The sequence below is a fragment of the Macadamia integrifolia genome, unplaced genomic scaffold (genome assembly GCF_013358625.1).
Source record: "Macadamia integrifolia cultivar HAES 741 unplaced genomic scaffold, SCU_Mint_v3 scaffold1844, whole genome shotgun sequence".
Lineage (NCBI taxonomy): Eukaryota > Viridiplantae > Streptophyta > Magnoliopsida > Proteales > Proteaceae > Macadamia > Macadamia integrifolia.
The window spans coordinates 45468-57536 of NW_024868381.1; the positions used below are offsets into that span (position 1 = coordinate 45468).

The 12069-nt window shown below is 37.5% G+C and overlaps 1 protein-coding gene across 1 annotated transcript in view; it reads right to left on the bottom strand.

Annotated features, from left to right (window-relative positions):
* LOC122064981 (AP-4 complex subunit epsilon-like) overlaps positions 1-12069 on the bottom strand; it is a 43473-nt gene that overhangs the window by 2035 nt on the left and 29369 nt on the right. The window contains exons 9-10 of the mRNA XM_042628776.1: positions 8700-8777; positions 1942-2085 (exon numbers count right to left, since the gene is read on the bottom strand). Coding sequence (XP_042484710.1) covers positions 1942-2085; positions 8700-8777 — 222 coding nt within the window. The remainder of the gene's footprint in view (positions 1-1941; positions 2086-8699; positions 8778-12069) is intronic.

Consider the following 12069-nt stretch of genomic DNA (forward strand, 5'->3'; position numbering starts at 1 on the left):
TGAAATAACCTAGAGGGGGTGAATAGGTTTTACTAGTGGAATTTGACTCTTTTCGATAAATAGGTCACAAGTGTGACTGCAAGTTAAAATAATGCGGAGAAAATAAAACAAGAACAACCACAACACAAGATTTATAGTGGTTCGACTCAATCCGAGTCTAGTCCACTCCCTACAAGAATCCTCTTGTAAGGTATTCCACTAGTTCTCCCTTTCAGTACGGTAGGTAGGGAAGAAAACCTTTACAATCTTTTTCACGGATAAGAGTATCCTTACAAATCCCCTTTCCAGGCAGAGAGACGCCTTTACAATCTCTTTTGGAGGTAGAGAGACACCTTTCTCTTTTTAGGATAAGAGAATCCTTACAATCCTAAGTACAGTCTAGGATTGTAAAAACAGAAATAAATAGGAAATAGTGGAATAAGAGGAATACCTCAAGTGTGGTGCAAATGATGAGAATGAGATATGAATGATGCACCTTTTGTAAAATCCTCTCTTATGGCTTTGACTTGCACAGGAGAGAGTAAAGGACTTTGATTGAGACTTGAGTCTTTTGTTGGGATTGGTGTAATAGAGCAACTCAAGTAGAATATATAATTCTTGAATGCTTGCAATACTGCTCTTAAAGCTCTTTCTTAATGAATATTTAATTAAGAGCGGTTTGGGTATTTATAGGTGAACTTAGTGAAGCATTTTAGGCAGGAAATCAGGCTCTAACGGACGTATTCTGGGACTACCGGTCGACCTCCATCGGTAGCCGGTCGACCGCCAAGAGCCGTTAAGGCAAAATATAGCCGTTGGGGCACTTCCAGGCAGTCACCGGTCGACCGGGGCTTCCAGCCGGTAGACCGCCAACATGACATACTCTGTTTTGACAGAATGCTGTCATACTGACCAGTCGTCAGTGTTTTGACCATAACTTTTCGGTCCGACCTCAGATTGATCTGAGATCAGTTGCGTTGGAATCACAACTCAATTTCCTACAACTTCTATGCAGGTTTCATCTCCTGATACTAATTTTAAGATTCCCTAAAATACCCTTGAGTCAGGTTAATGTGGTTTTCACAGAATTTCACTAGAACACATTTTTCCTAATATGTTCCTCACCACTTAGAGACTTTCCATACTTGGTCAAGGTATGCTCTATGATCATTCTAGTATGATGCAATGCACATGCATGTGGTGAGTGCATATATATATATATGTGAAAATTACAAATTACATTAAAAAATGACCAATCTATCCTAGTGGTCTTCTTCTTCACTTGAACCTTCCACTCTTTGGCACTTGATCTTCTTTTCTTCTTGTTTGCTATTCCATGTCTTTAAGCTTCCTGTCTTGATTCGACCTTCTAAGTGTTTCTTCAAGCTAATTCGACCTTCTAAGTGTTTCTTCAAGCTAATTACACTTTCTTCAAGCTAATCACATTTTATCAAACCAAGTTAAAAATGTATGTTTGTTTGTTAACACCAAAACGTAGCAAGGAGTGTAGACATGTTTCCCAACATCTACAAATGGATAGGGGCACCAAATTTCAATAGTTAATGTTGCCATGTTGGACATTATTTCATCACAAAAGACCCAATATTTTGCATCTTAATCACAATTATCTGCCAACCAGGATGGGAAAGTGAGATTGTACAACTTCTTATGATACATGCAAGAGATGAGATAGAAATAGGGTAAGAACCACTTTAATTCATAGAGCGAAAGAACTGAAAGAAACTTGAAATACGACACCAACATAACACTGTAACAAATTATAATCAACACAGGACCAAAGGAATAGACACTAGACAGAACCTTTTTCATGTATAAGTAAGAAATCACATAAACAGCCACGAAATACTTTTCACTTTCCCATTAAAGAAGCCACCATATATATATATATATATATATATAGAGAGAGAGAGAGAGAGAGAGAGGAGAGTACTAAACATTGACCTCAATGTCTTCACAACTTGCATCAGATGGCACTATAGTCTCAACAGCACGAGCATCTAAGCTCAAGACAGTTTGTAGTTCATAAGCACGCTGCTGTAAGTCTGTTGAATGAGATGCAGATAATTCATCAATCAGTGACTGACACTGCAACAAGCAGAAGTAAATGTTAGTTTTCTCTATATGTGAATGAAACTGAAACAAGTAGAAGGAAACATTACTCGTCCAGAGAGTCCTTTTGAAGACTCGAGAATAATCGAAAACCAACTTTTTAACTCTTGGAGGAACAATAATTAGAAACCATAGTGGATGGATGCTGAAGGAACATGTCAATGTAATGAGACAGTGACATGTTCCATCTCTAATGGATCAGAATGCCACAAATAGGACCAGTACAAAGAAACAAGCTGCAGCCCAAATATCTAAAGATTCAGGCAATATCTGCGCATTGTACAGAAACTTGGCCTAGAAGGTGCTTCATACAATTCTTGGCACAATACATTAATTACATTAATAAATATAAATAGGAAAGCATAATAAAGTAACTTCAGGGAGAGTAAGTCTTGCAAATATATAATCGAGGGTAATGGAGTACCGATTTGAAGACTCAAAACAGCAGCCAAATAACAAGATCTTACAATCAAAGAACACTTCAGATTAGGGAGATATAACAAAATCAGATTAGGGGTGCGCTTGGTCCAACGTTAAGGTACGAATGTCATGACCTGGTGGTCAAGCGATCGAAACAGCCTCTCGACATTCTTGGGGTTAAGGCTGCATAGTTCTCTTCCCCCCAACCCCCCCCCAAAAAAAAAAAAAACCTCGCACATGCGGAAGCCTCATGCTCCGGGAACGCCCTTTTTTTCTTTTTTTACTTATTAAATAGAAAGGATGTCTGCTGAAAATATGGTCCTAATTGGATGGTCAGGTCAGCAGATATGGTTAAGTCCTAGTAGCAATAGAAATAGGGGTAAAACAGTAATTTAACTAATGAAATTAGGGTTCAGAAGTTGAGGAAGATTGATGAATTCATTCCTGAATATAACCATATAATCAGTAGCTAAACATATTCCGCAAAATCAGAAATAAATTCAGGTATAGTGTTCTAATGGAGAAAAGGGAAAAACAGAGTTTTCACAATATCAGGCAGTCAGCTGGTCAGAATGGCATGAATTTTGGATCAAGTTTCCCAAATAGGGTTCCTGAGGTTCGATTAAAATTTGGGATATATCTGATGGTTAGTTTGCTTAATCTCAAAAAATGTGCTGGATATGATCTTCTATAAATAAGGTTCTAGTTGTAGAGATTTCAGACTAGCACTTGCCTCTTAATGGCTGTGATTTGAGAAGAAGAATAATAAACCAGGAAAAAAATAGCAGCACTAGAACACGGGCATAAGATGATCGACCCAAGCTTTTCACCGCAAGGTGTCAATTGGATCAAACACCAATCCCTTCATCTTGATCACACATAAGGCTCTTCAATGGAGAAGACAAGCAGCAACAGCAGCAGGAGGGTTATTCTAAAAATTGTGGGCTATGAATGTAATGCCCCAAAATTTTGGACCTTTAGAATAGATATCTCTTTTGTGTTATTTCCTAAAGCTTACTTAAATATTTAAAGTTAGGCTTTAATTAACGACTTAATGAGTTAGCCTAGCGGTTAGTACCTTGACTATCTAGAGGTCCTAGGTTCAAACCTTGTTAGTAGTAACTAGTAAGTAAGGAGCTTTTATTTAAATAATTTCTTTTCTTTTATTTTTAAAACATTCTTTTCTTTAAAATTTTTGTGGACCCCATCCTTTTAGACAAACCGTGGGAGAGTGGGAGAGAGAAAAAGAGGGGGAATAGAAGAGAACCGTGGGAGTGTAGAGGAGAGAGAAAGGAGGGGGAAGAGAGAGAGAGACGTGAGAGAGGAGAGATAAAGATAGAAGGGAAAGAGAGAGTAGAAAGGAGGGAGAGATAGAAACAAAGAGGGGAGAGGGTTGAGATCAAGGGGGAATAGGAGAAAAGGCGTGGGCTGTAAAAAGAAAGATAAAATAAAGAAAGAAGGAAAGAAAGCAGAATCGAAAGAAGGAAAGAAAGCAGAATCGTAAGAAAGAAAGAAAGAAAGAAAGAAAGAAAGGGAGAGGAAGGGGAATTTGGTGCCTACTTCTCCATTTTTCTACTCACTCTAGGTAATGAAGCTTCCTCTTATCCTTAGTTTAAGTTGCTGGTTCTTCTGGTCTTATCCTATGTTTCAGATGTTGGTTGGGACCCAAATCAAATATTCAGTTAGACTTGTGACCAAGGATTAAAGAATCGGTATGGGTCGCCGTATCGGTCGGCCAAAATTAAGATACGTATTAGTGGGTATCGTATCCCATTGGAGATACGCTAAAGATACGCACATAAATGGATGGGAAACACTTTTTTATACACTTTTGCATAAAAAAAATTTGTTAAAAAAAGCTATTGATAACAGGTATTATGCATAAACACTAAATTGAGGGTATCGCACTAAGAATTCAAGGTTTGTAGTTGTCCCATAAATGTAAAATCCTTGTTCCCAACCTTGATTTCAGCTTTAATTAGAGAGAAATATGACTGACAGCAACTTTGGAACAAAAACCCCTAAAAAATAGTGTTTTTTTTTTTTAAAATGACCCAACTTGGCCATTATATGACCGTGGCGCACTGTATCGGAATGTATCGTACCGTATCGGTTGATACATACCGATAGGCACCGATACGTACCAATACATACCTAAACGTACATTTCACCTCGATTTTATTTTTTCCATAGAGTATTGGTACGTATGGTGTGTATCAGTGGTGTATTGGTGCATATCGGCTACGTTACATATCGATACGAAAGGATTTTAAAAAGTCCATATATCGTACCGGTGTGTATTGTATCGGTAAGGGCCGATACCATAGTTGTCACGGCGCCAAGGAGAATCAAGGCGGTGGAGGGTTGTCTAAGCGCTTAGGCGAGAAGGCGTCCGCCTTAAGGCGAACTAGGAGAACAAGTGTTATTTTTTATTTTTTCAATTTTCTAACATTATTTAGTAAGTTATATATACCTTGTATCATAAAAAATCAAGATTAAGCCACATCAAGTCATTAAAAATCAACATTTAGCCACATCAAATCATAAAAAATTAACATTAAGTCATATTAAGTTATAAAAAATCAACATTTAGAAAAATGCTCTAATTCTATAATAAGTTTGACTGGTCAAATGATTTTATTTTTACATGAGACTTTTTGTATTAGTTATAATATAAAACCAGCTTTATAACAAGTCTAAGATTACTTAAATCTGAGTTGCAATGACAAAGTAATGCTTCAGTCAAACTTATTTTTAAGTGCGCGAATACTGTTAAAATCGCCTGAATGAAAATAATTTTATGAATATCAAAACAAAATATTTTTTTACCGGACTTTTGGTTTTTAGCAATGTTTTAACATGATAGAATTTATAAAATTTTCATAATTAAGAAAAAACCTAGCATTTAAAAGTTGAAAATCGTCCATATAACCAAAATCCAGTTTTTGTTCTTGGACTGAGGGTTTGACTTTTTATCCTTTTGGAATTTGATTTTTAAACTATTTTTATTGGATTCAAATAGGGGGTATTTGCTTATTCATGAATAATATCATTCAAGTAAATGAAATAACAAATATTAATGAAATAACAAATATTAAAAACATTTACTTGAATGATATTTGGCATAAATAAGTGCCGAAATAGAAGGCAACATGCAGTGCAACAAGGCGGCTGTCGCCTAGGCCCCAGGCAAACCGCCTGGACGCCTAGGCGACGCCTTGACAACTATGGCCGATACATATACGTATCGGCCGATATGGTACAATACGTACCGATACTTAAAACCATGCTTGTGACCCAATATTTAGGGTTTTTGGGACCCTAATCGTTTTTATGGTTTTGTTTTAGGGATAGGGTTTTTCTTGGACCCAGTATGGGACCCAAATCTAATATTAATATTATTTCATATCAAGGTCTAGGATTCAATTTATAGAGACCAAATATAATATTCTTTATGGGACCCAAACCGTGGGTGAGATAGTAATTAATATAGGGTATTACTAATTTCATATTGGGACCTCCTAGACACTTGGGACTCAAAGAGGAGATTACACTTTTGCAAACAAAGGTATTTGAATTAATTTTGAACTAGGAGATTAATGGGAGATGTAATTAATTTCAGGTTGTAATTGACTTTAGCATTCAGAGCTCAGAGGGTGGAAGTAGGAGACATACAAGCTAAGGTATGTGGATTATAGTGGGATTACACCACAGGTGTGTGGTTTGATTGTATGATGTGATGTCTGGTATGCTTGTTTCGTTGATATGTGCTGACTTATACTTATTTTGAATTGTGTTTATGTGTGACATAAGTTTATGGGGGGTGATTGATATTTGATGAAGATGACTATTATTGTGTGATGTATATTGATGTTGGTTCTTACATGGAGATTTTACTAGTGTTTTCACATGTTTGTGTTCTTAAAGAGAGTGGTTTTATGAACGGTGATTTTGTGAAAGTGTGAAAAGAGAGTGCGTGAGGATAAATAGTTTACTCCATACCAGACTAGAGAGGAGTGTCCCATCGAGCTGCGGGAGTTATACCCACTGTGTACAGTGGTGTATATTTAGTCACAGAGTGGTGACTACAGCGTGATTGCGAGGGCTGAGTTTCTCTCTCGTATTATGGACGGTGGTAGCTTACTTCCCTCAGTGCCGGCTAAAGTGTGATAAAAAGGGATAATTTAAAATGATCGTGTTTATTAAAAGTGTGGTTTGAGAAACTAAAACTGTTTGTTTTAACCGGGAATTGGGTTTCATGGGTTTACATTGTACTGGGTTTGGGCCTAACACATAAGCCCATATATTGGGTGGACTTTGGGGAAACGAATTTTAGTTCATTTTCTTTTGTCTATCTAATATTAAAAGAAATTAGAATTGCATTACAATTAACAATTCAAGTCCAAGTCAACCTTTAACTAGTTTAAGTTATTTATTAGCTTTAGCTTACTTTTCTTGTAAATACATATTGCTGCACAGAGTTGCATCTTTTCTTTGAATGAAAGTCAGAAGTATGGTCAGGGAACTCTTAGTGGCCTAGTGAGCTTTGCATTCTGTAGCTACAATTTTTCTTCTGTAATCAGTAACAATCACAGAGATTGCTTTGTTAATTATCCTTTTCATCACAGCGATTGCTTTGTTAATCGATTCAACCTCCAAGGATTCGAAACTTCAGGATATGGCTTCTGCCCCATGGCCCTATGAATTTCAGCAACAAAATCAATTGATTCAACAGTCTTAAGACTAATAGAAGCTCTGGTGAAACAGGACCTCACGGTAGTTGCAGGTTCAGATATGGCACATATGGATATCTCACAGCAGGGATGAAACTAAGGGAAAGAAACACAAGATTCAGGTCGCCCTAGGGTGAGGATCCAATCCCAAAATATGATAGGTTAAGAAGAAGGGATGAAGGAAATGGGAACCTAACAGAGGAGACAGCTGGCTCATCCAGAACAGAGCATCGGCAGTAGAGAGAGTCGCAGGGGAGATCAAGAGAACTAAAAGAAGAAGGGAGAGAGTGAGAGATAACGAGAGATCACATAAGGGGGGCGGGGGGGAAGATGGTCACACGACCTGATTCATACCTAACCGGCACAACTCAAGCTTCAATTTTCATTCTCAAATCTGTCCAAATAGTTGAGTACAAAGACTACGTATATATTCAAAATCAAACCTACCTTCTTATTATGGAATTAAAATAAACATGCATTTAAATCTAAATATAGAAATAAAATCTCTCAAATAAAAATAAAAAATAACTCTAAGTCAACTCCTATTGTTTCCAACTCTAAAAGGAAATAAATAAAGGAACCAAATCAACCCCAGTTAATATCAACTGTCCAACTGCATCAAGATCCCATCTCTTTAGGATGGTAGGACCCTCATATGAGAATAATTAATATTTTCTCTTCCCACATTGCATCAATAACTCGAGTGAAACATTAATTTCATCTTTCAATTTTCAATCAATGCCATGGAGGGGAGAAATACTTAGTAACATGCTGAAAGAGTTTGTGGCAAGTGAATCTAAGTCCCAGAATCTACTCTTGCCCTCCTTTCTTTGCCTTCCATAAAAAGAAAAACAAATTGTTCTATTAAGTTAGCAGTCTTGGACTTCCTTTGAACCCATGAATACTTCCACGAACCTTCAGAAACCAAAAGCTCAGCATACTATGTAATAAAAAAATTACGTTGTCGAAAAGAAGGGCAGGAAAAGAACACAAACTAAAGTGGGCGCGAAAAGACCACACTGCCGTGTGGGCTGAAGATGCTCCCGCGCACCCTCCCATTGGCCCACATGTCTTGCGTGCCCTGCACAGACCGGCAGGGTTCTTTCGATATGTATACATAGAATGGAACTGGGCAAAGCCCAAAAAAACCATTCCTAGAGGCTCAGCAAGAACCACCCCCCCCCCCAAAAAAAAAAAAAAATGAAAAAAGAAAACAAAGAAACAAGCTTCCTCAGAGAAACAAATGCTTAACAAATCCATCAGCTCTGCCAGTAACCAAAATATCTAGACATTTCTAAATATTGAAACTAATGTTGAGTAATAACAGCACCTCATCAGACTTGAGAGGTTTTGTTATATAATTAATCACATACTTCCATAAACAGTTTATTAGAGAGGGAAAGAGATATGTAAATGATACAGTATTAAACAGCATACCTCGGGCAACAACTCGACTTTCCTTCCCTTTGCAATTTCAAATGCAAATATCTTCATAATTGCTGTCACTGCGTATGCCTTCCAAAATGGGAAAGAAGTTATAAAAGTTTCAAAAACTTCAGCAGAAATATAACTCTTAAGGGAGCTATGCAATTAGAATTAGCAAAAGCACGCTCTCAGTACCCATTAGCTGTTTCAAAAACAAGAGCAAAACACAAATATTCATTGTGTCATGCATCACATAGAAATAAATAAATTCAACAGCATATTTTGTCACACAAATATGGGGGAGGTTGTCAGAATCTGGCACTAACAAGGTGCAAGACTCAGCTATGCCCTAGGGAAGATTCAGAGACTCAGGTATAAGCATATTTATTTTCAATAGTTTAGAATAAATTTCATGTCAAGCATTGATATGAATAGTGACCAGACAATCTAGAAGGCTTTAGCAAAACGAAAATATTTGGTGATCAACAGCACCCACTGATGTAGATAAGTCACTTAATGGGCTTATTTTATTGCAGATAAGCCTTGGGTTGGGTTATGTATGTGTTGGGCCTTTGATCCCATGGGTTTTCTTTGTAATGAGCCACTTTAATGGGCCTAAAATATGGGTAGAAAGTAGGAAAACGGAATTTAATTCATTAGTTTAGTCAGAGACCTATTTTGAGTCTATTTCCTTTCTCATTTCAGTTTTTTAGTCAATTTAGGTTTCCCTATTAGCGAATGACTAGTTAGTTACCTACTCCATGTTGGAGTTCTAGTCTAGGCTTAGTTGGAGTCCAACTCCTGTGATGTAATGTCTAAACCTACTTGGAGTCTAACTCCTAATTATAGTATGACTGCTATTCTGCCCTTTATATATAGAGGGGTTTATGTACTCTTATTGTTCAGATTTGAACAATGAATGATTGCAGTCAATTGTTTAAACAGCCAGAATAGTTGTGGGTGAGATGCCCGGGCTGATTGATGCAGTTGCACGATGGACATAGGAAAAAAAAAATATATCTTTTGATTTGATTCTCTTTGGATTTAGAAACAATTTCTTTTTGTATTAGTTAGCTTCTAATTTTATATTAGTTTCCATTTTAAATTAGTTACCATTTTGATACTTTGAGTTTTCTTTTATAAGCCATGTAATTCACTAGTAAGAGACAGATTTGAAGTTTTGAAGAATTAAAACTTGGTTGAAGAATTTTTTGGTGTGGAACCATGACTGCTGACTCCTTTTTCCTCCCTCTCTGGAATCTTCGTATCTCTTCTATTCCTCTTCTCCCTCCCCATCGATCTGCTATTATTGCTATTTCTCTTTTCTTTTTCTGTTTTCGTTAACCGATACTACTACTCTATTTTCTGGGTGTTACTTGCAGCCACAGTTTTCTTCCATCAATCTGTCCTGATACACTTCAGATCAGTTTGAGGTTTTAAGGGCTCATCCCTCTAATGGAAACGACTTACTCTACATGGATGCGAGTGAAGATTTGATCTTTGCTGGAAGTTCTAACCAGAACTTCACATCTGATTCTGTCTTTGCGTTAGACCTGAGTTGCAGAAGTTTGACTTTCTCTTTGGTTTCTGTTTGAACACCCATCGGTTGGAGACTATAGATCTTGGAATAATTGAACCCTTCCATGAGTTTCAGCCCGATTGAAGGCCCCATTGATGAGTTCTCGTCTGGTTCAAAGGTTATTTTCGCTGATTTCTGGTTCTCACAAGGAGAAGAAGCTTGAAGAATCGTGGACTGCTGTTTAGGGCATTTAACCCCTGGTTTGACCTTATTTCCCTTCACTTCCTCATTATTCTCCTTAGTCCTAAATTACCCTTTTACTAGCATATTGTAGCCTAGGCCTTTAGTTCCATCTAATTACAAGTCTGCCACTCCCTTCTAAAGTTCTATTTATTTACAAAACTGCCACCTTCATTGGAAACTTCAGTTTAATTACAATTCTTCCATTTAGTTGAAGCTTTATTTCAATACAATTGTTATTGGGTGTTGCCTTTGTTTTATTGAGTGTTTAAGTAGGCCCTAAGCGATCCGATTTCAGCCCTTGGGATTCGGATCTGCATCACTGACATAGCCAATCCAACTCACACTTGTCTTGTTTCTTTTCTCTCCTATTCTCTGTTTACTGGTATTGTTAGTACTTGCTGTTACTGCTTACTGACATTGAAGAATCCTAAGAAGATCAGATTTGTTCAGGACTTCAAAAGACAGAACCGACCAGCACCCATGGAGGAATTAGGAGAGAGATCGATCTCCTCTTCCTTCCCCAATTGATCCCTAATCTACCTGGCCTTTTTAGAGGGTGTTCACAGCCACCCAAGGATCACTCAATCCCCTTCTTGTTGCTACCCAAGCAGCCCTACTATAATTCTTGAAGAAATCTCTCAAATTCTCTCTCCTAGGTCTGAAAATCAAGAAAGCACATAACTCCATAACCAAACATCAGAAGTTCTTCATATTTGGGGGTTTTTGTACCCTCCCTAGGCCCTACAATGGACCAAGTTTGCAGCTCAATTGGAGCCCCACAGCCCCAGCCGCACCTCTCGCTCTCCAGCCCTATTGCAGGTCCTTATCTCTCCAATTGGGTTGGGTTTTGTGCTGGTTTTGCTGCTGCATGGCTATCGTACCATTGGGGGTTTATTTGCTAGTCTTATTCCTTTGTTTCCTGACCCTATTTCTAGTTATTATCAAGTTAGTTGTTGTGTCCTATTTGTCTTATTTGGGGTTATAAACTGCTGGGGTAGTTTACTTATAACCTACTTCGGCATTACCCACAAAGGTAAATATCCTGGCATGCAAGCTATTGATGATAAGATTTGGACATTGGGTCACATGAAAGAGAAGGGAATACACTTTGGCAAGCAGATGCATCATGTGTATAAAAATGAAGAGGATACAGTATCTGATTTATTCATTTTCAGAGACAGCAACATTTTGTCCTTTTTTTTTAAACATCTTGATGTTTGGCACTACAGAAAGAGATCCAAAGATGATATCTTCTCATTGGATCTAGAATCTAAATTGGATGGAAAGGAAAGGTCACATCTTATGAAGCTACTGCCACATGCTGTCATTTTGGGTATCTGGACTGGATGGAAAAATATTTTGGGAAATTGAGGGGGTTGACAAAATTGTGGTCTAAAATTGGAAGCTTTCTAATAGAATGACCCAATTGAGGTTTGTGACAGTTGGCACAACATGATTTGGGGAAGCATAAGCCTGTTTACTCACTTGTCTTTCTTTTTTTTATCTCGTTCTATGTACAAGCTTTATTTGAGCCACTTGCACTGGGTACGCCTTTTTTTTTTTAATTCCAATCTCTATAATTTAATTTGCATGTCATCACATCCCTTCCCCCCCCCCCCC